Source organism: Crocodylus siamensis, chromosome 4 (assembly GCF_052110815.1).
Source record: "Crocodylus siamensis isolate JL-2025a chromosome 4, ASM5211081v1, whole genome shotgun sequence".
Classification (NCBI taxonomy): Eukaryota; Metazoa; Chordata; order Crocodylia; family Crocodylidae; genus Crocodylus; species Crocodylus siamensis.
Window position 1 is genome coordinate 203,950,508 of NC_143398.1, and position 27,200 is coordinate 203,977,707.

At 40.1% G+C, this 27,200-nt stretch overlaps 1 protein-coding gene across 4 annotated transcripts in view; it reads right to left on the reverse strand.

Moving 5' to 3' along the window:
* Window positions 1–27,200, reverse strand: part of MAP3K20 (mitogen-activated protein kinase kinase kinase 20) — a 128,028-nt gene that overhangs the window by 58,636 nt on the left and 42,192 nt on the right. For all 4 annotated transcript variants that reach the window (XM_090045459.1, XM_090045456.1, XM_090045457.1 and 1 more), the window contains exons 4-9: window positions 23,218–23,319; window positions 21,348–21,413; window positions 17,312–17,340; window positions 17,070–17,207; window positions 11,034–11,120; window positions 7,496–7,570 (exon numbers count right to left, since the gene is read on the reverse strand). In XM_090045459.1, the coding sequence (XP_089901585.1) occupies window positions 7,496–7,570; window positions 11,034–11,120; window positions 17,070–17,207; window positions 17,312–17,340; window positions 21,348–21,413; window positions 23,218–23,319 (497 nt within the window). The remainder of the gene's footprint in view (window positions 1–7,495; window positions 7,571–11,033; window positions 11,121–17,069; window positions 17,208–17,311; window positions 17,341–21,347; window positions 21,414–23,217; window positions 23,320–27,200) is intronic.

A 27,200-nucleotide genomic window follows, 5' to 3' on the forward strand; every position in this document is an offset into this window, starting at 1 on the left:
ATGCTATCACTATGTGATGATGTTGTATAAAATATTAATAGGCATTAAATGGTAAAGAGAAAAATCATGCATAAAACAATCCTAATTCAGGAGGTTGGAACTATCAAGCATTGGTACACCTTTCATGTGTAGGTCCCAGGTACTAATGCTAATTCTTTAATACCTGAACAAGCAATTCTGTGGCCCACAAGAAATAAGTTTAAAGATGCAAATTCAGTTCCACCACACATCTATAACTGGCACCCTGGTTAGTCATCATGGAAAAGGCCAAGGATTGAATAAACATTGAACCTTTGTGTTGATCCCTCCAGGTCAAAGTTCAGCACATTGGCAATGCAGCAGAAAAATCTCACATCACTAATGTCTCTGCTGTTCTGGTTCTGTGCATATCTAAAGAACTTTACTCTTCAAAGCTGTCAAGCTAGCACCCTTTGTGAAAACTAAATTCACTCATCATACAAAGCAGTCATAACTTCTCCACATTTTCTACTTTTTGTAAGAAGAAAGGAAGCTATAAAGTAAGTAGGATAATTATTGAAAACCAAAAAAGCCACAGTTAAATGCATTTCTTGAAGAGCAGCGACTCCGTTAGTCTGTTTGACAAACCCCAGACAAGGTTGAGACAAAAGGTTGAAACAAAATGTAGATAGATAATAAAGGGATGATGCACATTCTCTCTGTATCTCTCCTGTAATTATACCATTTCTGCTAAAATTACAGATGCAGCAATTAAAACGTGCATTTTAATTTGGGAGCACAAAAACAATTAAGAACAATGCTGAGGTGTCTCTCCCAGGAAGATCCAAGTGATTTCCACATTATAAAAGAAAGACAATTTCTTTATTTCAAATGTCAAACAACATTAAAAAAGTGTCAAATGTATAATATAAAAAAGACAAGCTTTTATACAGTAGTGCTACACTATTCAATGCTAACTGGAGGCTTTTTTTGCCTGTCATTTTTTGGTCCATCTATACAATTTCAGGCAAATGGGCAATTGGTGTCGCTAGGCAGATTTTCTCTGCGACATACAGAATTTGCCCCAACTACCGCTGTGCCCCAACAGTTTGGCATTCATCCAATATTTTTTGAACCTAGGCGACAGGCACAGTATGGCAGCAGGTGCCTACTTGGCAGTACATGATTTGCACCTGTTGACAGAATTCTGTAACTTGTTTCTAGCACACACTCCCAGTGGCTTGTTCTCTCCTGCCAGTGTATCCCCAGTTGTATTTATAAAGTAGGGGGGCCTATACCCTCACACAACTGTGTGTGGATAATACTTTGGCAAAGCTCAGCAAGATGTTTCTTTGCACTCACTGCTACATAGTCTCTGTAGTTTGAGTCCCATAATAGTGCTTATGGTAAGTGGTGCTGCTCTAGAAAGTGATAAAATTGGGTTTTAATCTTTATTTTTATGTTGTTACATATTTACTTATTGTGAGTTCAAATTTTAACTTATGGCCTCCCCCAGGCTCCAGATTGAAGCCTATTGCTCTAATTTGTAAATGATCTTTTCTCCCTCTTTTTTGTCGTCTCCTAAACTCCAGAGATGGTACTGATCTGGATTAGGATTTTGAGGAAAAATATTCCTTTTGGGGAATCCCTCTGACTCAGGCAGATTATCCTCTGTGCTCAGCCTATTGCTACAGGTAGATTTTTGGTAGTGGTCACCTGAAGGTATGTCCAATGAGAACATTTGGGAGATGCTACTAAAGGCAGAAGTGCTGCGAGTTGATTGAAAAAGTCCCAGTTTATTTGGGTTTATGGGTAGCCTTGTAAAGTAAATGCATTTCTGTAATTTCAATTGTTTTTTCATTACATTTCCCTTCTGTTTGCCTGGAGCCCAGGAAATACAAATCAGAAACCTCTCAGAATGATGCAAGCATCAGTCAGTCCTCAAGAAGGTATTGGTGGAATGCTATTATTAAATGCCATGCAATTAACTAACAGGTGTGCAATATGCATTTCCTAAACTAATTCTATTTTCCATTTTCAGGAGCAGATCAAAAGCAAACAAACCCTTCATAAGCAATAAAATATTGTAATGAAGGCAAGAAACATTTATAGAATGTTTCTGAGAGTCTTGCTTGGCATTTCTTACTGGAGAAGCACTAAAAAGTTCTGGGCAGGGTTGATACAAACAGAGCAATTTCTAAGCTGCTCTCAGGCCTGCCTAGAACCATAGAAGAGACAACAGTATTAATAGAAAGCAGAATTATTGCTGGATGTTCAAATAACAAAATGAACGAGTTAAGAGAAACAGCAATACAGTGCTTAGTGTAAGTCCTGTGGTTCCTGGACACACTAACACCTAACTGGAACACAGTGAATCAATTCAGGAAGAGGAATTGAGAAAACTAGAAGAGCTAGTGTTCATATGAAAATGTGCTGGTAGCATTGGAAATGTAGCCTTCAAATTACCAGCACAACAGGCACCTGAATCAGTTGTAGCAAGAGCTTTTTTCTCTCTAAGCTAAAAGAGATTCTGTCTTGAATCAAAAGGAGGTAAGATTTACCTGATTTTTTAACCAAATAACAAGTTTCAATTTAATAAAAAATACTGTACACGTAGATTGAGGACTTGGCTGAGGTTTGCAAAAGTGACTGCAGATCTTAAGTGCTGAACATGAGTACATAAGGGGCCTTATTATCACTAGATGGCTGCTGTGGCAGGGCACTTGAGGTGCCTGCCCCTTTAAGAGGCCAGGCAGCCTGGGAAGCTACTGGCAAGTGTGGGCCAGAGCTAACTTGGTATCAGCTGACTCAGGGACCTGGCAGGTGAGGCTAAGCCTGAAAGAGGGAGTCCCCTCCTGGAAGTCATCTAATTCAGGAGGGGGCTGGGCTTAAAACAGGTATAAGCTCAGGCCCTGAGAGAAGCGGGCAGTAATATCTTAGACCCTGCCGAGAGAACACCACCTAGGCAGGATGGCTGCAGCTCCAGAAGCTCAGCTCGAAGAGTACATCAAGAAGCAGTCTGGAAGTATGGGTAGGAACTAAGGGGACAAGGAGGGTCCTAGGGACCCAAGGAGGGGTCCAGAGCCCGAGAGGAGGGGCTAAGTGCAAGAAAACATCAATGAGGATGCCATCTGTGAGGCATGGTGGAGGGGAGGAACGGATGAAGGCTTTCATTCTGGGATGAAACTCCCATGTGTACCTGGTGGTCATTTTGAGAGCAATTTGGGAAGCCCTGGGCCAGCCTTCCTTATAAAACGTAAAATCAAGGCATGGCGAGTGATGAAGTGAGGGCTGCGGGGACTTCAGGGGCTTCACAGCCACCCCTGCAGTGGGACCATGCCACAAATCCCCAAGCCTTTTTGAAAAACAGGCTCTTTAAAGATGTGCCAGGTTGGACCCCTATAAATTGAGGTATCCAAAAATCACCATTCACTTTGAAAAATCTTTGCTCTTAGATCTCAATGTTGCGTGGAAAGCGTGTATAAAATATTCCTATTAGAATTAGTATTTTCACAGCTTCTCTTTGCTCAAAAATTGTGACTGGGCATATTTTATGTAAAACCATAACTCTTGTGACTTTCACTCCTGCTGCTTATCCATTCCTAATTTTTTTACCATAATATTATTTGTGATCATTTGTTATCATTTTGTCAGAAAACAGATGAAGATGAGCCATGGGAACTGATGATACCAAAACAAAAGAAGATTCTGTCGTAACAGAGGTATCTGTAATGATGAGAAGAGAGGTGGTTAGCTGTACTAGGGCACTGTTGCATGTTAATTTTGGATGGCTCCTGGAACTCTTAAACCCTGGACTGTCTCCATGTTAACACCATTAAGTGGCTTAAAGCACTCATTATGAGGCTCAAAGTTATGGCACTCCAGGGTAGCATTATCTCTGAGCCACACAACCCAGCTCCTGTTCCATTAATGTGTCGCCACTCCCCACAGATGTGCCCCTCAAACTGAAGTTTTCCAACATCCCAGGATGCAGCGGTCTCTCCCGTACGCTCCTGTTACATGGGCTCTCACACCCTCAGCTGCTTAGTGGAGAGGCCCAGGAACTGGAGCCACAGATTTTCTATTTCCCCCAGCCTCCAGCCCCCTAGTCCAAGAACGGAAACCCAGCGAACTTCCTCCCTCAAGACTGAGCCTGTCTAGACAGGCAGCCACTGCTGGGCCCTGTGTCGCCCAGCTTCCCCTGCCAAGCCCTGGGGGGCAGAGGAAAGTGTGGCCAGCCCCAGAGCACCACCAGACCTAGCTGGGCTCTGGCAAGGCCTGAGCTCCAGCCCTGCAACTCCAGCAGCACCCTGCTCCATGCATCCAATCCACACACAGCCCGGCAAGCACTGGCAGTGGCTGCTGCAACATAGGGGGCAGCCTGCTGCCAGGGAAGGCACTGCTTCAGGGTGCGGCAGCTGGATGTGGATCTAGGCTGTGGGGGTTTGCTGCTGCCTGTATGGACATGGAAGCTGGCTGCACGTGGACTCCACTCCCAGATGCAGAATGAAGCCAACCTGGGAGGGAACTGGCTACACTAGGCACTGCTGCTGTAGCCCCCAGTCCTATGTCCACTGCCTCTGCCACCACCAGCTTCCTGGGGCTGCTACTTGGGCCTCCCTCAGCCTGGGCCCTGGGGCTGTCTGCTCATTCCATGGGCTGTTGGGTTGCCTCCGCTGGGCCTGGGGGCACCAAGGAGGGATGGGGGGGAAGAAACAGAGGAGCAGCTAAGCCCCCCTAGGCTGAAGTTACCCAAGCACTGGGAAAAGCCTATGGGATGTATGTGGCTAGGAGATGCACACAGATGTGTACAACAGCAAGCCTAGAGTACATGTGCCGGAAGCTGGGCAGGCAGAGGCCTCCCTACACAACTCCCACCGAGCCCCTTGGGCTTGCTCTCGAGGGACCCCACTGCTTCCCTCCCCTCCCTTCAGTCTAGAACGCTGGTGCTGCGGCAGGCCAGGAACAGGTGAAGTTTAGAGAATCACAGAGAAGTAGGGCTGGAAGGGACCTCCCTGCTCACCAGGCGCTAGCAGCAAGTCACAGCTGTGCAGGTTGGGGACAGTCAGAGGTTTCTAAACTGCTCCAAACTCCAAGCTAGCACTAAGCTGATTAACGTTTGAGCTGCTCAAAGTACAACATGTAATAAGGCCTTTTGTCTTAAGTCAGGCAGAAGGTAGTCCATTCATAGCATCTGACAAAGTAAGGTGGTACCTCCGTGAACCAGTTAATCTCTAAGAGTGCCTATACACCAGAAGTGAGGCTGCTCCAACATGCTGTAATTACAGCATGCCAGAGCAGGCTCGATTAATCAAATGAGCTTAAGTTAAAGTGACCCTGCCACCATTTTTAAGCATGGGGACACTGACACGAGATACTCTGTGGGTACCTTAATGGAACTGGCTCTTGGAGCTGCTCTAATTAAAGTGGCCCACCCCTACTCCTGGAGCATATGTATAAACACCCTAGAGCAGGAGCAGGTGTCACCCTGCTCTACATTCTGCCTGGTGATGAAAAAGATCATAAAGAGAAAGCTTTTTAAAGCAATCATCTAGTATCCAGGCCAAAAAAAGGGATGCCTGGTAGAAAAAGAGACAGTTGAAAATGGTTGTTTAAGATAGGTAGCTGTCTACTAGAAGTGTTTGTTAATATTCATGAAAACCTAGCATTTAAACGCATTCAAACCTCTTAATGAAGTTAATTTAACTTGCACAGAGCTTACTACATAAACTGTGTGCGCTCTTTCCATGCTTCATTCATAGGTATTCAAATGTAATGATATAGAACAATTTTTTCAAACAGAAATGTTGTAATTTGGAAAGCGAAATTATGGGCAAAGGGAAAGTGGCACACCGCAGTATACTACAGCAGAAACTGCATTATATACATTCTCAGAAGCAATACTTCTAACAATGAACAAACTGGTCTGAAATATCTCAGGAAAATCCATTATCCAAGAGCCAGAGACTCATGCAAACCTCCACGTACAAACCTCTCCTTGTTTCCAGATGAGGTGCTTATATTCTACATTTTTGCATCTATGGATTTGAAGGGAGTGTTTTGGGAGAATGATCATTATGCCCCAGCCCACTAGCAATTTGAAGAAAAAGGTAATTCAGACTAAAGTTGCAGTAGCTTTTCTTCAGAGCCATTTATGAACTAAGGAACTCTCTTCATTTGAAGCGGTAGGGGAACTGAGACCCTGCATGTGGTGAAGAGGCTTTGAGTTTCCATCTGGAAAACATGCTGCTAGTGAATGTGCTGGTGGATTTATAAGTTGTAGTAAAGTAGCTCCTTCCTATTTCCTTCTCATAATTCCTCCCAAGTGACAAGATGATCTGGCTTTATCCCTGGATGAAACCTAGTTCCACAAATAATGGCTGAAGCCCTTTTGACTTCAGTAGGACAAAAATTCAGCCCCTATGCAACTGGGTGCAGGAATATTATTTCCTGCCTTTAACTACTAACACAGGGAAAGGAAATGCTTATATTTAATAACACATCTGAAATTATTCCAATTTCTTTTTTCCAATTATATCCCTTCCAAACAATTTCTTGTACGATAAGATAGGGAATGCAGTTAACTTGAGATGGACATTTCCCATCACTGGCATGAGTAAATACTCCCTTTAAGTACTCTTTTTTATTTTCTTCAGGGCAGTTAAACAGGTTTAGTTCTTTAGTAGCTTAATGTGGTATTTCTTGTTTGACATTTTTTAATTTCATTTTCACATTTTAGTAATATATTTTAAATCAGGCTAGTCATTAATGCTTTCAAATATAAACACCGAACAACTTTTCCTGTTAATTTAAGACTTGATTCTACCACACTGTGAAATAGTGGATGTTACAAGCACTCTCAGCATAATTACAAATCTCAAAACTCCATTTTCAGCCATTACAATTTATGGTCACTGCTTTCAGGTATCTGTGAACAAATAATTTTAGGGGAAAAAACTTCTGTTGCTAAGAACTACTTTTCTTAAATCAAAGACAAATGTACAAATTCTTATTTTCCTGTTCTATTGACATGAATTCCATTTAGTACATAGATATTTAGACACAACAAAAAGCAATGGTCTCAAGTTGAAGCCAGGGAAGTTTAGGTTACATATTAGGAAAAACTTGCTCATGAGAAGGGTAGTGAAGAACGTGAACAGTTTACCCAGAGAGGTTGTGGAATCTTCATCCTTGGAGATTTTTAAGACCAAGCTAGTCAAAGCCTTGGCTGGTATTATATATTTGGCGATGGTTCTGCTTTGAGCAGGGGGTGGGACTAGATGACCTCCTGAGGTCCCTTCCAACAGTAACTTTCTATGACTGTATGATCCTAATCGAAAAAACAGGTCTGATAAAAAGTCAAAGCAAACATGTTCTAGATCATGGTAATGAAAAGCCTAATTTTGATAGGGAAACTGTGAAATAGTTTATAATAGCAATAATGGTCCAGGTCCAAAATAAGACTAACATGTAATAAAATTATTAAAAAAGTAAAAAGAAAAGCAATGCAGTAAACAAACACAATAAAGTTAACTACCTTTGAATCAGCATCCCAACACTGACGCATCAGTTCTGCAAAACTTCTGGGACAACTGCTTGGAATGGTTAATCTCTGCAGTGAAGATAGAAGTAATCAATTAAAAGAAAGCAACGTGTTTTATTTTTTTTTTTTTTATGATTTAATGATATGCTTTCTATAAAATTTGTCTTTTAAAGTTTTCTAACTTGTCTTTTAACAGAATAAATGTGTACATGAAAAACTAAAACTAAGGTTCAACATACAAAAGCCCAAGAATAACAGTGAGGTACAGTTAGGTAGGTACCCCTGTCAGGTACAGATCCCAAATGTAAGGGAAGAACAGGGTAGTGGAGCAAATATTCCAGCAGGGTAGTTAAACAACTAAAAAATAAAACAAAAACCCCCCACTAACAGCAAAATAGGTAAAACAAGGCATGGATAAATTAAATATTGGTTCCCAATTAACTGTTCTAGTAGAATATCATGCCTCTCAAAATGGACTGAATGGGGTAAAAGACTTAATACCCTTCTCTCACATGAGTAATTCAATTGGGTAGTACTAAAACTATTGCTGATACTGCAAATCAATGGGATATGAAGATAGAGTATATCAACTAGGGAAGGTTAATGATGTTAAAAAAGTTTGTGTGGTATGAGAAATTAAGATTTGCCAGTAAGTTTCACAAGGTTATGATCAGATTGATTAATCATGACATTAATTTTTTAAAAAAGAGCTCAAGGATGAAAGAAATCTTTGTTACTGCAAATATTTTCAGATAAGCTATGAAAAAAAAGCTGCAAGTAACAACTAGAACCTGTTTAAAAGCAGTTTCATCTCCATTGCAACAGATTGAAAAGATTCAAGAGATCTTAAGGCTACCATGAAGGAAACTTTTAATTTGCAAACTCTTTGTCTGGTGTGAAAAGGCTCAGAATGCCATGATCTGAGTGTCATCTATACACATGCCCATGCACAAAATAAATGCCATTATTTAATGAAGCATCCCCACAACATTACACTTATAGCAAGACAACTATTACAGGGAGCCTAGATCTGTTTGACCACAGATGTGTGATACGCAATTACATTAACATGTAAATACAAAACTTCTCTTCACTTGAGAACTGGGGAGAACACAAAAATAAGCCGGGCCAAGCTAAGAAGGAACCATTTTCCTATGTGTCATAAACAGAGCAGAGCCAGACAACTAGGATCTGAACCAAGAGATAACAGTTCTGTTCAAACAAACTTGCCAACTGAGGAACTTGACATGCACTAATCTTGGCACTTTGCAAGTAAAGCAGAGCAAGCTGTATCAAATTGTATCATTATATTACTGCAATGTGACCTGCAAAGCCTTATGAGCCACAGTATGCCAAAAAAAAGTATAACAAACTCTACTACACATGTATTTAAGCAAGATAAAACCTGGAAATGTGAGATACACAATAATAGTGTTACAGGCAAGTGATTATTAAAATAACAGATTACATCCATGTGAAAAATGTTCTGTGAAAGAAATAGAGAAAGTTCTGCAATGCATAAACAAACTGCACTGACACTTGATACCTGGTTGAATCGTTTGCCTAAAAATACGTCTGATAGTGCTGCTGTGGCATTTGTCTGTAACTGTCACTGTTCCAGGGGATGGAAAATGAGTTAGTACTCGTCTTACTTGTGCAGAATGCTATTTGTCAGGTAACGCATAGGTAGCTGGTTCCAAGAATGACATACTATAATAAAGATGATATTTATCAGCAGTAATTTATCATTAGCTAATGCCAACCATAATCTGGACTTTCATATTTAGGGTTTTCTAGAGTTAAAAAAAAAAGATCCAAGTATGAAGAAAACGGAAAATATTCTAGCAAAGTGAATTCCATCCTATGAAAATGTGCACAGGTCCCAAACAAGGCCCACATACACTAATTAAGGATCATTTAACCTCTAAAGCACCCCATTTAAGAAGGGTGATTCTTTACTCATGAAGGAAAATAACAGCAACAGACTGATGGTACTAGTTATATATGCAATTCAAACTCCACTCATGCACTTATTTTTTCCTTCTATTTTTTCCATTTGAAGTAAGGCAACTGCCATCATCATATTTTGTTTATACTGTATTGCATATAGTGCCTTGCTTTGGAAGTAATAACAGATTTATAAGCATCTTCTTCAATATCTTTCAAGCATATTCTGAATTTATTCACCTTACTCATTTGAAATGGTCTAAGTTTTACAGGGTAAAGCCTTCATAAAACTCTGGGTTTGGCATACGCAAGAATGGTATATACTGTGTATGGAAGACTCTCTGGTCTCATTTTTACCCAAATAACTTGGCATTAGATGTATGAAACTTTCCCTAAAATGAGAGAAGGAGTCCCATTATGTCTGCTGTTCTGAAATAGTACATTGTGGAAGGCTGATGTCATAAGGTTGCTCTTTACTCATGAAGATTTTTTATCTAATTTGGACATCCCACATCAAGAAATGGAACCAGTACAATTATTAAAAAACCCCACATAAAAACCAAAAAAAAGAAAGTAAAAGAAAAAGAGGACATACAAAACAAAGGATTTCTCCCACAAATATCTTCACCTTCTGCTATGAAATATCTAACTCTAAAGCATTTTTGTAAGCAGTTTGTATAAAGAATATACGACTGTGTTGTATAGTTCTGAGTTACCACTGTAATGTTACTCAAACTTCTACTGTGACTAGCTACTGAAAGTTTCATCTTAACTGAGGATTTCCATGCTTGTCTGTGTGTGGCCCAACTTAACTTTAAATGTTTTTAAATGTAGTTGCTGTCTTTGATATCAAGGAACTGTGTGTTCAGATATACATTCACATATCCAACTAACTGAAAGCCTCAATTTGTGGCAAGAAGAAAAGCGAGGCTGGGGACACTGTACAAATGGTGTTTACACCACTGAAGTTCTTTTGAAATGGAAAGACTCTGCATGAGGAAGCTTGCAGCTATGCCACAGCCTTGCCGATACCAGTGAGGAGCTCATCTTCAATGTAGTGTTGAACGTAGGTGGCAAAACTGTAATTTCTCTCTTTTTTTAACTATTTTTTCTTCTTTTATTTTTGAAATTTTCATCTAAGCGACAGTTTCTTGTACTATAGTGACTCCTGCTGGGAGAGTTAAGTTGAAGTAGCTGAAGGTCTCTTACAGATATATCAACTCCCGGCCAGTAAAAAGATGTCCTAAACGCAGGAGATGGAGTTAAACTGTTCCCCTACCTTGGACGCAATGGCTTCTTTCATCACTAAGAACAAACCCCTAGGTTTTACAATTGAGACTGAGAAACTAGTACAGTACTTGTACAATTTTTGATCTACAGCATCACGACGTGAAGCTGCAACAATTAGATGTAAAGGGTCCATTCATGAGGAATAACATCACTTTGACCCTTTGTGTTAGCTCCTACTGCTAATCTTTCCATACGCGTGAACTTACTTTCAATTTGAAGAAGATGAAAAAGTCTTTTGCAAAACCCCAATACTGTTTTCTGATCTATGTACCTGAATGTAGAAACGTAGTCTTACCTCGTTTTTTTCCACTACAAGCCAAGCTACTTGTAATCCTTCCAAGCCTTTAAAGGGGACCTCCCTTGTTAGCATCTCCCAGAGAACCTGGAACAGAAAAAAAGAAAAGAATTTTTATTTCTGTACTTTGTATTTTAAATACATTATTAAATCTTGATACAGCACTATCTGTATCCAATTATCAGACAACCAGATCTCACTTACAGGAACTTGGATGAATGTTTGTGTGCCGGATCCTCTCACTAAATTAATCTGAATATTTCTGTCTTTTCTTCTAAAGAAAAAAATAGATTAAAAAATGGGTTGTGTGGGCTCTAGTAACTACAATTTTGTGAAACCCATAGGAAACACTTTCTTCTGTCTTTACATCCTAAAATGTTCATGTTTCATGGTTCAAACTTGTGAGATAGCGGACCCCTTATCTCCAATCCCAACTAGACAAACCTTTCTACTAGTTATTCAGCAATTTAAAATATTTCTGTATGACTACAAGTCTGCTTCCTAATAATCAGTATATGATCCAAAACCTTTCTAGATCATACAACCCTAAAAATCCACCCCAAAATATCCTTTGAAAATAATACAACTGTTATTGTCTCTTAAATATGATTTTTTTTAAACTAAGTATTATTGCAGATAACAGGAAATTCATGCTTTCTCTTCAATCTCCCTACAACCACATATACAGGAAGACCACTTCCAACTGCTTGTGCTTATAACATTTTTACAAGTACTCATCCAACTTACTAAATCAATTCATACCTAAGAATATCAGCTACTTCATAAAAATGAGTCCAGAATCACCAGAAGGGCTCAAGACTTGATGCATCCAAGTAATTTTTCTGCCACAGAAACAACATTGGAGACAAACTAAGTTAAAAGTTACTCCGTGTCTCCGTTCATATGTGTATCTACTAATACACTTATTCCCCATAGAAGTTTCTGTTGATTCAGATATAAAAACATCTTCATTGCAGAACACAACGAAACAACAGATGATATTTATTTACCACCTGGTCAAACATTCCAAATCCCTTGTATGCGTCTCTATGACCCTGCTGCTTGGGCTGATACTTGGGCTTAGCTAGGCCACAGCATTTTGAATGGATTCTGGCTAACTATGATGGTAATCAGGAGAAAAATGCAAGAATATTGGCAGATGCTACTGAAGCAAAGGGGTTAAAAACCCCACTGAAGAACAGTGATTAGTAAAGCAACAAAACTGCACTAAATTTTTTCCAGGGAATGCAGGTATGCAATTCTTCAGTATAACTTGATTTGTTCCCTTTAGTTGATGAAGAAAAAAGCACTTCAATTTGTAATTCCAATTACCACACATCTGCTGGTGAAGCTAAGGAAAGGAACAGAATTTAACTAAAAAAGAATTAACTAATTTAGCATTCCCATAAAGTTCAGACACACAATAAGCAGTCACTATAAAACGAAAGCCTTGGACCACCAAAATGTTCATCTGAGCCCCCTCATCTCTATAACTGGTAAGTCTGCAATGCCTTACACACTACAAAACCTAACAGATAATCACAATGAATCACTTCATTCAAGTTCATACATCATATGAATAACATTGTTTGAAAAATAAAATAGTATTTTAAATTCTCCAAATGAATAATATTCATTACTGAATTATCTAGGTGCTGTAGCACTCCAAGAGTCTATAGCTGAGAAACAGGACAATTTTGCTTTTCTCACTCAAACAGCACTAAGCGTAATGATTGTGTGTTTTCTCAATCTGAATTTGAGCTTGTCAGCCACAAACAGATCCATCAGGCATCTGATTAGACCCCTTATGTGTCCAGGGGATCAACAGTTGCCCACTTCTGTGTTTCCATTAATGCACATACGTTACTGCAGTACATTTTACACTAAAAACTAACACTGGCATCCAAAAGAAGTTATTTCTATTGCCTGTGGGGCTCATTGCTTTTCTATGCTAACTACACAAGCTCAAAATATTCCAGACTACATTTAATGCAAGAGGACAGTAAAGTCTGACAAGAATAGGAAGAACCTGCCTTGCTGTCCTTATTTACACTGAAAGGCAAAATATGTGGAACTTAGGTCCCATAAACTCTGTAATGATTCAAAAGGCCTTAGAACTGCCCTTTCAATTATGCTAATTCCATATTTGGATCAACAAGCTAGATAAAGACTTACCCATCACTGGTGACATTCTTATTTTTACAGGAGTTGATTATACTGGACTATCACTGCAGTAGAACCAAAGCTACAGCAGAAAGATTACTGTTTTGTTAGTTTGCTACAAGACAGTAGGTTGAATTCTTCAAATCTTCTCAGTAATCTATTTTTATTTCCCTGGTCATCGAGTATCAGAGACACTTTTATCACCTGGTACCTCACCATCAAATATGTTCTGCATAGCCTGTTAATTTTCAGAACCACTTCTCCATCTCACTGTACAAAGAAAAATGATCAATCAGTTCTTAAATTGGGTTTGCAAACTTTTCCGTATCTCGAATCCCATTTTAATTGGGAATTTTTCTCATGGTCCACTTCCCCTTCTATTTGCCATAAGAATCATCTCCTTTCCTGTTCTTGTGACAACAAGCAGCCAAGAGTTGACACAGAAATACCCTAGTCTAAATACAGTCATGAAGAACAAGACCAAAAGATTAAAGAGTTTTTAAACTGTGGTCCCGTATAGTCTCCTAAGTCTCCTTCTGTGTACAGACAGAGAAACTGAGGGAGGACATGAAACAAAGGGCCAGACTGCAGTTGTCCTGTTTTGAAAAAAAGAAGAATATGTTGCTGCTAACTGCATAATGGCCACTACATTTAATTCTAGTCTCTTCACTACCAATATTCAATAAACTGCTTTTATAAGTGTTGAGATACCTCAACTATGAAAAGTGCTGCATAACTTCCCTAAAATCATGTACAACATGCAACACACAGAATTCTGCTAAGTTAAACAACTTTAGTTCTATACTGCATGTCTATAATGTCAAAATAGCTTCCACAAACATTTTCAACTAGGCAAATAAGAAATCATTTTCTGTACAACACACAATGGGCAGAGCTACACAAGACACTATGCCACCGTAGTGATGTGCTATGGTGTGCTAACAACATTATATATAAGGACAGCCTATGTAATTTAGATATGACCCGTAGTGATGTGCTAGGGTGCCATAGCACACGTTGGGAAAAACTGGGTCGCCACTGCTATGTCACCATAGCAATGCACTCCCTCGTTATAGCACGTTGCTACGGTAACATAGCGGCCAAAAATAACTGTGTGTGGTCAGCATGGCACAGTATAGGCTGGTACTGCACTGTCTTTTAGTACTTTCAAAATGAAGTACTAAAATACGGGGCAGTAACAAAGGTACTGTACAGCCTTTGTGTAGATGCACCTAATGACACTGAAAAGAAGCTTGATCTACATGACTAAATTTCTAGGTTGAAAGTTTCAGATATATACAGCATTTGTTTAAACTATGTATTTGGAAAGGGTTTAGAAACCAAGTCACTGGCTGGCTAGTTAACAGAAATCTCAAGATCTGTATTTAAGTTAGAAATAAATATCCTGTAATATCTAACTTTGTTAGACTTCCTTACAGAATGATCTTCTAAAAATTTCAGAAGAAGAACATACATGGAAGCCATGTAGCCAGTCATGAGGATGATGATAAATTACCAGGAACACTGAACAACAATATATATGGACAGCCTACCTAATTTAGATATGACCCATTTGTAAAGAGGAAAGTTCAACTCTACTGATGAAATACTTGGGTCAGTATGGTGATAGAGATACTTTGTCATTTGACAGAAGCTGCTCTTCTAAACAGAACATTTACAACCACATAATAGTTTACAGAAAGAAAACGAATTCAGGGTTAAAAAACAGGAAGAAAAGAAAATGTAGGGAAGACCAGAGACACTGCAAACAAAATTCTCTTTCTTAACCTCTCCTTAGTTTACATTTGAAAAGGATTCTGTTCTTTGTTATCAACACTTCAACTGAAGAAAAGCAGATTTGTCTGTCTAACATAAAGGGCACTAGCAAGTGTTAAACTTTCAAAGTGGACTGTTAAAGATTTCATTTTATAAATAAACCATTGTAAGACCAAGGGATCTTACTCTTTCTAAGGTTTTTATTCTTATCATTTTACCTTACTTACCACTAGCCTAAAGTTTATTTTTGGACAATTCCAACTTTCAAAGATATAATAGGACAATTTTTTTTTCTAGCATAATGCTATTGTCAATACTAGCAATCAGCAGTGAATTTGTTCCTCTGTAGTTTTGCAAGACTAATTCGCCACTGTACTACCCCAGGTTACACCTGAGGATCTCCACTGAAATCACAGGAGCAACAAAAGTGAGAAAACTGGAACAACACAGGTGACTCAGCTCTTCAATGTTTAATAACATATATACAAACATGTGACACCTAACAAAATTGCATACAAATGATTAAACAACCATATGGGTTGCATACTATTACACAGGCTGAAGTAGCACTGATAATACGTAAGGTATTGGTTAATATAATTATATACTTAAGCCAAAAATCATTTTGTGAGCAAACAATGGCATTAAAATATTTCACTAATACTGAACATGTGGCTATATTGCAAGTTGTTTGAGTTTTACTTCCAATCACAGAATTAACAAATGTCTTTACAGTTTATATGCGAAGAAAATAAAATCTGACTTGACAAGTAAACTGTTCTTATGATTTATATAGGACTCGACATAATAATATATTACACAATTCCTTAAATTTTCTCACTACTATAACTTTATTTGTAGCTTACTCACATAAGAACCAATATATAGTAAGTTTTGAACTGTAAGTCTATTTTTGGAATTTCTTTTCTGCCTTTTTCTTATTTGGAACTGAAAAGCATCCTTCAGTGGCTAATACTTGATTGCTTCCAGTAACAGTTTACATTAACATTTACAATGGCAGGCTAGCTTATATTCTTGGTCTGTATGTGACCTGGCTCAGTTATGAGACACACGAGTTTTGGATCTGCAAGAGCAGCTTGAACTTTTTGCCTGTAAGACAATTTACATGATCTCTCACACAATTTTTCACTCAAAAAATATTTAACAACAGGCAAATATAATCTTCCATTATGTCACCAATTTAACTATGTATGGCTATGACTCTTGGTCTAGAGTAGTAGTGAGAAAAATCTGGCAAGGCAATGGTGGGTATTTGCTCAGAAGGATTTGTTTATTCCATCCCTTCTTTCAAACACATTCCCGTGTAAGCACTAGGACCGTACTCCTCCCTGTATGTGCTGTTTATTCTGTTCATGCTACCCTCAATCTCCTGCACTTAGTTTACACTGAAGACCTACAGAGGATTGACTGTAGGAACCCAAACTAGAAACAGGATTTAAAAAAATATTCCTCAGTTACTATAACCCCAAACTGACCTTTATGATACAATATTTATTTGAATAAACCAATTCCTTTGTGCATTCCAAAAAGTCCCTTTATGTCTCTTTCCAAACTTTTTCTACTGTTGTCTTGTTCTTCTTTGGGATCCTTTCTTACTATTACCAGACACCATAAGAGCTGTCTGATGTGCAGAAGTAGAATCAGACTCTTTTTTTTACAATCAGACTCAATGGCGCACAACTTTATGGAAAAATTCTAATCAATCTTCCCTGCAATAAATTTACTAAAATAACCTCTTACTCCTGGCTGGACTGAATATTATCCATGTTATCAAAAATACAAACACAGATTCCAAATATAAACTGCTCTTGCCAGTATCTCAACATAGGTGGAATATTTCAAATACAGTGTAAATTTCAGATCGTGCTGTATTGTTAATGAAATCAAATGCTTGTCTTCCTAAGTATGCAAGACTTTGCTCAGAAAAATGTTTTCCAACGTATCATTTAAAAATATGCGGGCCTTTTTTGAAATGGGACATTTTTCTACTGTCCTTGTTTAGGGACATAGGTTTGTTATATTTTACAGTCCATTAACTCTGTTATATTAGTGTCTGATTACTGAAATGAAACTCACCACACCATATGAATATGTATCGCATGTTTCAGATACTGGAAGGCTCTGGATAACTTCTGGGGCCATCCAAGGAAAGGTGCCCACCAAGGACATGTGCGTTGTATGGGAGTGAAACCTTGAGGCACCGAAATCACAGATCTGGCAAAGATAAACAATTAAATATCAACTTCTCATTTATTTGATAATCAAAGCGACTGGGCAGAGCAGGTGCAAAACTATATAAATAATTAAAGCACTCCTACCTTTAATACTCCATCAGCAGCTATAACAACTGGAAATCAAGAGACAAAATACAAAATGAAATCATGTCAGAAATAAGAATGCTACCTCTAGTTTATCACTATTTTGGTGGCAAAGCATTTTATAAAGGAAAATGATCCTGCTCTGATCTAAGTCTTGAACATGCAACCAGCCACATATTGGTTTTTGGAAAGGGTTTGGAGAATGTTTGAAAGTTTAAGAATATATTCAAGGATCAAATTTAAAAATAAAATTACAAAAGAGGTCTATTAGTCATTAGAAATTTGAAGTTTTGCTTATTTGTAATAATAAAAACAACACAGCACATACATATTTTTTCATTATAATTAATGGTGCTAATACATCCCTCCCTTAAACCCGCCCTAAACGACTTTGCATGCATGTAACTATAACCACGATTTAACCACTGGAGGTATCCATGTATAAATATTAATCTCAAATAGTAGGAAAATAGTAAATGTTAGGGCTATTTTTAAATTCCACGATGATTCTATTTAGCAGATGAACTTTGAAATTACTCTCCTTAACTTTTACAGGAAATTATCACATACAGTAGAACCTACTTTTAGGCAATACTTTTAAAATTAAACTCTGCTTGCAGAAAAGTCCAGAATATTTCAAAGGACTTTCAAGTCATTTTACAATGAAGTGTCACCCTGCTCATAGTGAAGTTACTATTCTAAGTGTTCTGAAATCATTTTTAAATATTGGACTGGTTCAATATTTTCAATAGGAAATACGTAATGTCAGCCTGAAAGAGTTTTCCCTGCAACAATTTTTACTTTAGAAATATCAGGAACAGAAACTTCAGTCTTTACAAGTTTTGTTTTGGATCCCTGTAGCAAGATCATTGCGATCTCTTATACCTTGAGCAACCTTCAACCAGGGGTTCCCAAACTGTGGTATGCATACCACACACAAACACCCCCGACGAGCCTGCTGCAGGGGCCAGGAATGCAGCCTGGCCACATGTGCAGCAGTGCCCAGCAAGTAAGTGTGTTGGAGAGAAGGGGAATGGGGGAGCAGACTGAGACTCCCACTATGAGGGAGGGAGCAGGGCAAGAGTAAATGGGGCAGGAGGGGATGGTGGGAGTCCCTAGTGGCTTGTCCAGGGGCACGGGGGCTTCTGCCCCTGTGTGCACCTCGGGGTAGGCACAGGGTGGGGCATCTGCCCCGCAGGTTTGTGTGAGGTAGAGGCAGGCTGCCACTGCCTTGTGGCTGTGGGCGATGCCATGTGCCTTCTGTGCGCTGACTGCCCAGTGGCAGAAGGCACATGGCGTTGCGTGCAGCTCCTGACGCACAGAGCCCAGTGGTAGCACCTCCTCCCTGCAAATAAATCTGAGAGGGGGCAGGTAGCCCCTGAGCCTACCCTGGTGTGCGCACAGTGGTGGGGCCCACTGAGCCCCTGGAAAGGCCCAGGTCATCCCGGGAAGAGCTGTAGTGGGTGGGCCCAGCAGCCCACAAGATGCAGATTGGCTGGACCTGTGCAGCTCTGCAAGGGGATGCCACCTGGCTGAAGCAGGATGCTGGGCTCGGGAGGAGCTTTTTGCTCCAGGCTCGGCCTCCCTGTGTGCCAGGCACAGCACGAGTGGGGCAGAGTTGTCCCCGGTGCACGGGACTGGCTGCAGAAGCTCTTGGTTACCGTCCCAGGGAGTTCCCAAGAGCCGACCCCACTCCCAGGGCCTGGCCATGTGAGCTGGGCTGCCACAGCGGCCTCAGCCTGCCTGAGCCCCGGCCTTGCCCACCCACAGTCCCCCTCAAGGGGCTGGGGCAGGCACTGCATAGGGTCACTGTGCTATGGGCTCCTGGCCGGCTCGGTTCTGAGCGCTGCCTGCAGCAGCTATTCCCAGAGCCCAGGGAGTCCCTACTTGCTCTGCACCCAGCACACACGGGCCAAGCAGGCCCGTGAGCCCAGCGTCCTGCCCTGACCAGGCAGTGTTCCCCTGTGGGCACAGGGGCTGCACCCCACTCTTGCAGATTTGCACAGCTCAGGCCTGGCCCCACTGGTGCTGCTGAGCACCCCCACTGCAGCTGAGTCTGTGAAGCCCTGGGGCAGCTCCCGCTGTCCCCCACCCTTCCAGCTGCTACCTTCCCAAGGAAGCCCACAGCACCTCTCCCACATCTGCTCCTCCTCGCACCTCTTCTCTCTCCCCCCCATCACAACATGCTTAACAAAAAAGAATATACAAGAACAAAGGTAGTATATGAAGTTTTATTTATCACCAGGTTTAGAATTTTTAGAAAACTTGGTATTTGCTGTAAAAAAAACCCCAAAAAACACCCAACGGTTATGATTATTAATTATCCTGTCATGTACCCTCCATGCCCGCACTCTGGCATCTCACAGGGTATGCACTGAGGTTTTTTGGGTACTCCAGCCAAAAATGTTGCCTATCCCTGGTTTGCACTATTTTTTTTCCAATATACAATTGTTTTATATGACTATTGTAACTGATAAAACAATGTTCTATGATTACTAAATATTTTGATGTTGTTTTAATACATAGTCTGTTATCTATGTGTATGAAAAATTTGCTGGTGGTACTTAAGGCTGTACCATTTTAAATTGGTGGTACTCAGTCTGTCAGAGTTTGGGAACCATTGTCTTCAACCAACCAAGATTTCCATTACCAAAAATGTTAACTGAAATGGAACAGATGCTGTCAAAAACAGAAAAAAGCCCCCACTGTTTGATTAAAAATCTCTCCTTTCATCTATACCAAAGTCATCCTTCAAACTCTTGACTACTGCAACATCATCATTTCACCATGTTTCTAGTCAGTAGAGATGCTTGCAGGGCAGATTTGAATTCTAAATATAAAATATAAGTTGGGATAGAAGTGGGTTTCTTAGTTATGTTTTGATCCAAATTTTAACTGAAAAAAAAATCTTCTGGGACCCTTATGTATATCATGAAGTAAAAAAGGGACACGAGCATTTTTAATCTTGTCTATCGCCTTCAAAATGGTTTCCACTGTACTAGTATCGGTTGGAATAGATCAGTTATTACGTAAGATACTGCACAACTACCCTCTTCTCCTCTGACTGAATTAATTACATACATTCAAAATAAAAAAAAGTAGAACTGTCCCTTTTTTCCTGCTACTGTACTCATCTAACAATAATCCTTCCTAGAGACCCACTTTAAAAATACCTTTAAAAAAAATCTAAAAATGAAACTGCATGAAGTCATTTCTCCACTATGACATTCTTGCACTGCATTTGGCAAATCTATATAATTTGTAATCCATTATTAGTAGTTACTATTTCAATTAAAGTCACTTGCAGCTTATGTCATAACTAGTCTTGACTATCAAACGGATCCGATTCATTCACACATCCGAGGCTATTTACATTATTTATAAGCACTAAAATCCGTAATACTTCTTCAATCACCACTGCAATGACTAAAGGTTTTGGCAAAGATATTAGGTCTATTTTGTCACATCCGAATTGCATTAAGCCACCCCTTCGTGGCCCACAGCATATTGGATGTTTCCAGGAACAGGGGAAAGTACTCAGGCAATCCTAGAGAAAAACAAGATTTGTTTGGAAATATTTTTTATTGAACCAACTTTATAATTTCCTTTTTAAAGTGGTCACTTTCTTTCACATAATGGAGTTAAACAAAAGTACTTGCTCTAACAGTATTAATGTTAGGCAGTGTCTGCATCTTTCCAGGCTGAAGAAGGGCATTTTGTCCCACAAGCTTGCCTAACACCTCTCTCAGCTACAAAGTTGATCCAATAAAAGATAGAGCTGACCAAGTCTTGCTTCTAAGTCATGCCTTAGAACAGCCCCTACACACAGTTCCAAATTATGCCAGTGGGAAAAATAATACACAGACAACCCCAGAACCTGCAGGGAGGTGCCTCTTTCTCTGCCCCACCTGGACCTAATACAACAGTTAAGAGGTGAGGATTTAGTCCTATACCTGCAGAAGACTAAAATCAAGGTTCACCATTTCACTATCTGAAAACAGAATACATAGGACACTTCAGTTCAAGACTACTTTACCATTCCTGGACTTCAGATCTCTGTGTATTACTTTGACGGGAGCTTCCATATGTAAATAGTGCATTCCTACACAAAAATGAAAGAAAATTCTTAAATTAGGGTGGTTTAACAAGATTTTTGTGAGATTTTTTTAAGGTGCTAGACTGCCCCAGCCCTTCTGTGGGAAGGTATATGCTCCCTCCCCCATCTTAGTGACTGGTACCCTGCACCTGCCCCAGCTACTCCAGCAGTGCCTGCTTCAAAAGACTGTTGTTACTGTTGCCCGCCTTTATCCCCCAGTGGCCTCTGTGCCCACACTCCTAGCAGCAGATTCTGCTGCAGGCAGGGGGACATGGAGCTGGAGCCACGCTTTCCAGCTCAACTCATCCCTTTCACTCCTCCTACACTCCTAAGAGGGACTCTGGGGGTGGCTGCCAGTGTGTGAGACGCTGCAGGAGCAGCCTCAGTGGCAGGGGCCATCCTTAATCCCTCAGATACAGACTGGAGGTGGGAAAGGGCAGACGGTGGGAAGAGCAGGGTATGGCAGGGTTAGGTTCTGCCCCATCACTCTTCCCTAGCTCCTGCTAGAACGGGGCTTCTTAACCCTTTTAGCCTCACTGCAGCCGTCCATTGCTAGGGACACACATTACACAGAAACCAGTTTAAGTGATCAGAAACTGGTTTAAACCTGAAACAGAACAGATGTTCAGTGCACATAAACCGGCTTCCCTCCCTGTCCCTTCTGCCTTACAGACACCTCTCAGTATTACCTAGCAGACCACATGCTGGCTACATCGGGGCTGTGGCAGACAGGACAAAGGAAGAATCAACAGGTAGCTGGTAAAGTCCCTCTGTTGTTTTCTTAATGAGGTGATAAACACTGAGCTGGGGTGATAAACACTATTATTAATTTCCTGCTGGAATTGATACCATAGTGGTCAGAAGGGGTGCAACCTCTCCCTAATCAAAGCTTCCTTCCTGGGCCTGGCCACACCCTGCTTAGTTAAGCCCTTTGCAAGAGAAAGGAGTGCTGCTCTAGCACCCCCAGCTTCTAGCCTGAGTCACTGCAGGCATATGTCTGCATGTCTGGGATGTCTGCACAGTTACAAAGTGATTTAGCCTAGCCAGGTCACACTAAAGGGCAAAGATTAAATCAATTCAGGCTCAGGCTTTTTGAATGTCTGTCTCTAGTCCATATCATTCCTCAGTTCAGCTCCTAGTTCAGTAATTCTGCACTGGGGCACCATGAAATTCAGAAAAGTTATTGGGGGTGCCTTGATTGTAATTTGTAAAAAGACTGCAAACCATTGCACTACATGAGGCAGTGTTATAGCTGGAGTGGTTTTGATTCACCTGCATCATTCTCACCTTGTCTATACGTAACAATGAGGATGTAAAAGCTGCTGCCCTTTTCAAATGGTCCTGTTTTGAAACAGCTCCAAATATATATGCCATGCCCTCACTGTGTGGATGTAGGTGTGCGTCAGCGTGTGGAGTCAAAGAGTAGTAGTTAACAGTAACTTCTCTGTGAGGGCAAACCCTTAACTTTGCAGAGTGCCCCATGCAGATAAGACTGGTGCTGGATATTGACATTTGTAAGCATTGTACCTATGTACAATATGCCTGTTCTGTGAAAAAAATTTGCTTGTGACTCAGAGCCAAAATACATACAAAACTGATAGAGAGGAGACCTTCACTTCCATTTTGAAAATATACCATCAAAAGAGAATAATTAGGAAAATGACCATTATCCCTTCCTTCCTCTAAAACATATTTTCTAATAGTGCCTTCAGTGCTGACATCCATGATGGCTTTCTTCATTTCAAAAGAAGGGTTTCAACACGATACTTTAAAGATTGTGCAGAATTACTGTTAGCCATCTCTCTCTTACCTTTAGCTATGTCAGTTGCCCAGGTCATGATCTGATCCATATCCATCTCTTCGCTTTTGTTGCTATTAATGTAATCAAACAATGAGCCAGCAGAAGCATATTCTATTAAAAAAATATACATAATAAATTTTAAAACACTGCTTCTAAATCAAAAGCTATAATATACCACCATTTCCCTCAATTCACTATTTCCAGATGAACAGAATCAATCTTTCCTCTTACTAGATTTTCCACTAGACAGTGTGGGTTCAATAGTTAACAGGAGTTGTTAAACATGAGTTACTGAAGATAGGTAATTTATTCTGAATTATCCTGAGGCACACAAATACCCATCATAAGGAAATGAAAGTAAATTCATATACAACAATAGACTTAAAAATAACAGACAAGAGTCCAGGTAAGCAACTTCCTACTCAAAAGATCTATTCCATTTGTGTACCCATTGACTAGTAACTAAAATAAAGTTTACTGTTCTGAGGTCCTCTTATTCCTGAGAAGCCAACACAACTAAGAAAGCAAGGCAGATTATATTATTTCCTGTTCAGTGTCAACAGAATTGTTTACTGAAGTAAGATCTGCCACATTTGTGCAAAACCAGGGAAGGGCTGCACAAGGATTGCGAAAGGATCCTGCAGATCCTTTGTGGTTGGTGACTGTACATGTAAAGGAAGAAATCTAGGTGGTTTCTTAGGCTACAAACAGATACCATTTGTGTTACAGGATCAGCTGTGCCAGGATGTGTCCCAGGACAGCTGATCCAACTGATTGGCAGGGACAAATGTTGCCCAAGGCCATTATTCCACAAGAACGGGTCGCTGCTGTTCCCAAAGTTTCAAGGGCCCATCCTGCCTGTCTACAGCTCAGGGCCTGGGGTTCATCAGATGCCTGACTCCAATCCATGGAACTCCATGGGGTTCCCTTGCTCTGTAGCGTGAAATATACACTCCAGAATCTCCTGCCCAAGTTGGCTAGAGAGTGGGCAGCCCCAGGCTGTGGGAGAAGCACCATAAGCAATCAGACATCCTTCCTGATAAGACATGACAAACTGTTACCAGGAATCACTGTGCAAACATTTTTGGGCACTTGGAGTATGACAAGGGGCAAGGATGTCTGTTCCCTCACAACCTGCACCCCATTAACATTTTTATGGTGACATAAGGGCGACATCTGTTTGCAACCCTAGACCACATCCACATGAACCTCGAGCCAGTAGCTTTATTTGGGGTCATGGGGGCTTCCTGGGGCTTCAGCAGCAGCAATCCTGCCGCTCTGAGCCTGGCTGGCAGTCAGAGCATGGCTCCAGCCAGCCAGGCTGCAGTTTTGGGTAGAATGCACCCATGCCCTTCATGCACCGCTCCACTATATTTTTGGTGCAGGTTTTTTTACCCCAGGATCTCCTGGGGTCAGTAACACATGGAGACCAGCTGAATGTGCTGTATGTAGTAAACATGCCCATGGCACCAGATAGCACACAGTCGCTCTTGTCTGGACATGGCCCTAGAGCCCTCATTGAAGCTACAGGGCTAAAAGTTAGAAACTCAAATTTCTCTCTTGTCAACAGTGAATATTTGATTTTAATGATGAAGACAAACTTTGAATATTAGAGTACCATTTTCACAGTAGTTTTTCACTATATTAAATTATAACGAAGTTATACAGAGGAGGAGATTTTTTGTTCTTAATGAAAGTAGGAATTATCAAAGGGGCTTTGATAGTGTCCAATACTACAGTGAAAAGTTCACATTTCCTTTTACAATGCTACACTGCACATAGTGGACCAAAAATCATTCCATTTTAGAATATGATCTACTTTAATTATCACCTTAAAATAAATTAGTGCAAGACATCAGAATCTAATCTGAAACTCTGGGGATTTTGAGGAGAAAGAGGAGGATCAAATGGATCAATTTGTTGCTCTGCTCTTCCTTGTAAATTAGAAATAAGAAGACAGTACAAATTGGATTTTTTAATGGAAAAATAATTAAAACCCCCCTCAACCTTCTGGTCCAACCCTGAAGTACCATATCCTATATTTTTACCCACTAAGAAATACAATCAGTGTGCGAAAGGGAGGCTGAAATGTCAGGGACCAAGTTCTGCCTCCCCGATACTGGTGTAATTGTGCCTGTTCTTGCCAATTAGCATAATGTCCCCTAAACTGCTCCAATTTATACCCAATGGCTATTACCTCTCTGGGACTATAACCAGCTGTGAACTGGTATTTCACAGACATTCTACCCTACCCCAGTTTTACCAGCTAAGGGTTCATCTGCATCAGGGAATTATCAGATGGTAAATTAAATTCGAGCAATACCAACAGCATAAGGTAGTCAGAACCCAGGCTTATAAATACAAGTCTGAGGGAATATGAAATCAGTCAGCAATGCTAAGCCATGCAATATGTACTTAAAATAGAAGTTCTCTCTGGTCCATTTTCTACAGCGATCTTAGAATGCCATATATGCATGCATGATGGAAAAGAACTTTGTTGAGGAATAAGTTTTAGAAGCAGTAGCAGGCACAACCAGTTTAAGACACTGCATGGTAGCCTAGCCCTCACTGTACACAGATTAGCAAGATTTTATTCTCTGAAGTCTAGCTGCACCCCTTACAAAATAAAAATAAAATAAAGAGCCATGTCTATGGTCATGTCAGCATATCCAAAGTGGCAATTACGAATGGACTGGTCCTCAGGCAATCAGATATACAAAGGAAAGAAAATGCACTAATTCCTTTTTTATAATTTGAGGTATATATCAAAGTAGTTAAACTTATATTTTCACTTTCTTTATATTTTGGCATAATCAATCTAATATTATATAGATTATAGTTATGCTGCACGCAGATGAACACTGTTGCTTTTTTAGTGGTCCTTACTTTTATTTCTAAAATACAATATCAAATATCTGGCAGCCTGCTATCATCATCAGTAGACTAATATTAGAAAACAAATTGCACATATGAAAAGTATGAGAGAACGTTGAGTCTTAGTGGTATAGAGTCTGGTCAGGCAATGATGGATCAACACGCTTAAACCCAACAACCTTTCACACCACAATAACATTTATTGCAGTGCCCTATTCGTGGATGTCACCATTCACAGGGATCACGGGAACGTATCCCCCGTGAATGAATGGCAAGGGTTGCCTGTAGCTGTTACATTCTTCACTTGGTTGATCCCTAGAGAGAGGTTACAGGCTATTGGCATTAACTGGAACAGTTTTGATGTTTATTCTGGCAGGGACAGGCTGATACCCCAAAGACTAGGAAGATGCAAATATTGGCTTAGAGCCACTCTTGCATCATCCCCTCCAAACATTCATTGCATGCTGTCAGGTGGTCAGCAGAAATTGGCCCAGTATATCTACCAATGTATCCATTTATGAGGTGCTTATCACCTTTGTATTTTAGATCATTTCAAGACCAGCTGAAATAAAAAATAAATACTTCATCTTTACAATTTAAGAGTAGGTTGGTCAAAAACTAAGCAGTATGTTTTATATTTTCCTTAGCGAACAGAGCAGCAAATTACTATAATTCAGTTTTCAATAGTATGAGACTGGAAAAGTTAATGTAGAAAGAGGAGTAAATAAAGACAATTTACTGATAATACTGTCTTGTTTAAAGAGGACCAGCAGCCTTCATCTAACTTAGTTATTATAGCCACTTTTATATCTACACATTCATATACGTAAGTTCCTCTCCTCCCCAAACTTGGCTTGTTCTGTACACAGCACATGTTTCAGACAAGAATCTATCTATCTCATCGAAATTTTAGTAGAAAGTCTCTGGCAGCTCTCTGTTTTAACTGAGTAATTCAAAGCTACATAACTTATTATTTAATTCTAAGAGTTTTGTAGCTAACTGTAGACATGCCAAAATTAAATGATATCCTATTTACTGAAGCTGTACCCAGAAGTGTATGTTGTGGGAGACCCTGCTAATATAAAATAAATCATCAGGTAAGAAATTTCCCATAATGC